General features: G+C 44.2%; 1 protein-coding gene across 1 annotated transcript; it reads right to left on the reverse strand.

Moving 5' to 3' along the window:
- Positions 1 to 330: 330 nt before the first annotated feature.
- Positions 331 to 1,656, reverse strand: LOC113294326 (protein NYNRIN-like). Its single transcript, XM_026542717.1, has 2 exons — positions 1,478 to 1,656; positions 331 to 1,183 (listed from the first exon to the last, which is right to left on the reverse strand). Exons 1-2 carry the CDS (start codon positions 1,654 to 1,656, stop codon positions 331 to 333), a joined length of 1,032 nt encoding a protein of 343 aa, XP_026398502.1.
- Positions 1,657 to 2,538: the final 882 nt, after the last annotated feature.

Below are 2,538 nucleotides of genomic sequence, written 5' to 3' on the forward strand. Positions count from 1 at the left end.
TGGTGCACTTCATCTAAGCCATGCACGAAGCTTAGTGAACTTCATCTAAGCCATGCACTGAGCCTAGTCCTTTCTTGGACTATTGGTGCACTTCATCTAAGCCATGTACGGAGCTTAGTGCACTTCATCTAAGCCATGCACTGAGCCTAGTCCTTTCTTTGACTATTAGTGTATTTCATCTAAGCCATACACAGAGCTTAGCCCTTTCTTGGGCTATTAGCGCGCCTTATTAGGTCGTACGCAAGGGTTTATCATGACTCGAAAGATAATTATAAAGTAGGTATTATTTATTATTATTTTGTTTTAGCCGTTCGGCATACATTAACTTACTTAAGCATAATAAGTTTTAAGCCATTTACCATTGATAGGAGTATTAATGCGGGAGCCATTCATCCGCTTCAAATAGTAATATCTGCTTTCTGCTGCCTCGCTGATCATATAAGGACCTTGCCAGTTGGATGCAAACTTGCCTGCTTTCTCATTACGCTGGACGTGTGGCGCAATTTTCATTACTACCTCATTTACAATAAAGACTCGCTCTTTCACCTTTTGATTATAATATCTTGTTGTTCGTTGCCTATACTTGTCTGCAAAACGTTCAGCTTTAACTCGTCGTTCTTCCAAGGTATCTAAGTGAGCGAGTCGACTGAATTCATCCGGGGTGGTAAGGCTAGCCATAGCCACACGTGCGGATGGTATAGCGATTTCTTCTGGTAATATCGCGTCTTCCCCGTACATCAGTGAATAGGGGGATGCGCCAGTGGAGCTTCTCTTGGAAATGCGATATGCCCAAAGTGCAAGGAGTAGCTGCTCATGCCAGCTTCTGTGATGGTCATATACTGTCCAACTCAGTATCCTTAATAGTGTCTTGTTGGTTGCCTCAGCCTGTCCTTTCCCCTGAGGGTAATAGACAGTTGAGGTGTGGAACTTGATTCCATACTGGTCCAACAAATCTATGAAAGTTTGATTAACAAAGGAGGTACCGTTGTCAGATCGTATGATCATAGGTGCCCCAAATCGACAAATGATGTATGCTTTGATGAACGCGGCGATTGTAGCGCCTGAGTAATCTCGGAGTGGAATAGCCTCAACCCACTTGGTAGAGTATTCAGTTGCGGTGATGATATACTTATGGCGTCCAGATGAAGTCGGTTTTATTGGTCCAATAATATCAAGTCCCCAACTATGGAAACGCCAAGGGGTGACGATATTATGCAGCCAAGTGTGCGGGGCATGGATCAACGATCTGTGGCTTTGGAATTGCTGACACTTCTTTACGTGTTCGGCGGTAACAAATTCCATCGTGGGACAGTAATACCCTCCTTCATGTAATTGCAGGAAGAGTTTTCTCATGCCTTGATGTTCAGCGTTGTGAGTCATGGCCATGACCACTTCTGCTTCTACTTGTGATAAGCAACGTAATATTCTATCGCCGAAGCTCTTCCTATAGAGTATGCCTTCGCTCAAGAAGAATCACCCGGATTTCTTTTGGATCTTGAGTGCATCTTGTCTGTTAAGCGGCAATCGCTCGTGATGGAGATAATCAATGTATGGTTGTCTCCAGTCCTCTATCTCCGCATTGTATACTTCTGTTTGTTGTGGGGGCGCCTGGCAGTCTTCACATTTATCTTGGATCATTACGGCTTGGACTGCCATATTTGGCCAATACACACCCATCCTTTGCAATCTACCATATAACTGAACCCCTCCTGTTTGTCTGCGTGACTCTTCATGGACGCGATTTAATAGTTCATGTGCTTCTGTTTTTCCTACACATCGTGACAATGCCCCTCCGGATGTTCGAAAGAATAATGCCCCTCAGACCACAACGAATTATTTTAGCACTTTGGTAGGCAATAACTGCTCATCCGCTGTTTTAGTCAAGTCTTCGAGGTATGCTGTCCACCAATCATCCTTCAGTTCAAACGCCGCGTCCTCTTTCCATGTACTAGACAACGCTCTTTTTTTCACCACTATGGTTCCTTCATCGGCTTCATTCAAAGGTAGCTTTGCTGCCAAGTTGGCCAGGGTATCCGCATGCTTATTGGTTGATCTTCCAGTATGCTCGACCACAGTGCTCCCTCTTCTTGCTATTAGTTCTTGAGATTCCGCTCGATAGGGTGCTAGATGTGCTTTTTTTACCTGAAAGTCGTCGGATATCTGATTTATGACCACCTTGGAATCTCCTTTGACATCGATAACCCCTGGGTTGAGCTCTTCTGCCATCTGTAATCCAAGAATTAACGCTTCATATTCTGCAACATTATTATTGCATTCGAAGTCTAGATTGAAAGCAAACGACATTAGTTCTTTCTTTGGTGTTTCAAAAACTATCCCTGCTCCTCCGTAGGAGCCATATGACGATCCATCAAAAAACATCATCCATCGTTCTTCCTCTTTAACTTCCGCGACTTCCCCAGGTATTTCATCACTTATCTCTGTCATATCCATTCCTGGGAACGCAACCAGCAGATCCGCAAATGCTTGCCCGCGCACTCCTTTAGACCGTCGGTATTTCAATTCGAATTCAGATAGTTG

This window comes from Papaver somniferum, chromosome 7 (assembly GCF_003573695.1).
Source record: "Papaver somniferum cultivar HN1 chromosome 7, ASM357369v1, whole genome shotgun sequence".
Classification (NCBI taxonomy): Eukaryota; Viridiplantae; Streptophyta; class Magnoliopsida; order Ranunculales; family Papaveraceae; genus Papaver; species Papaver somniferum.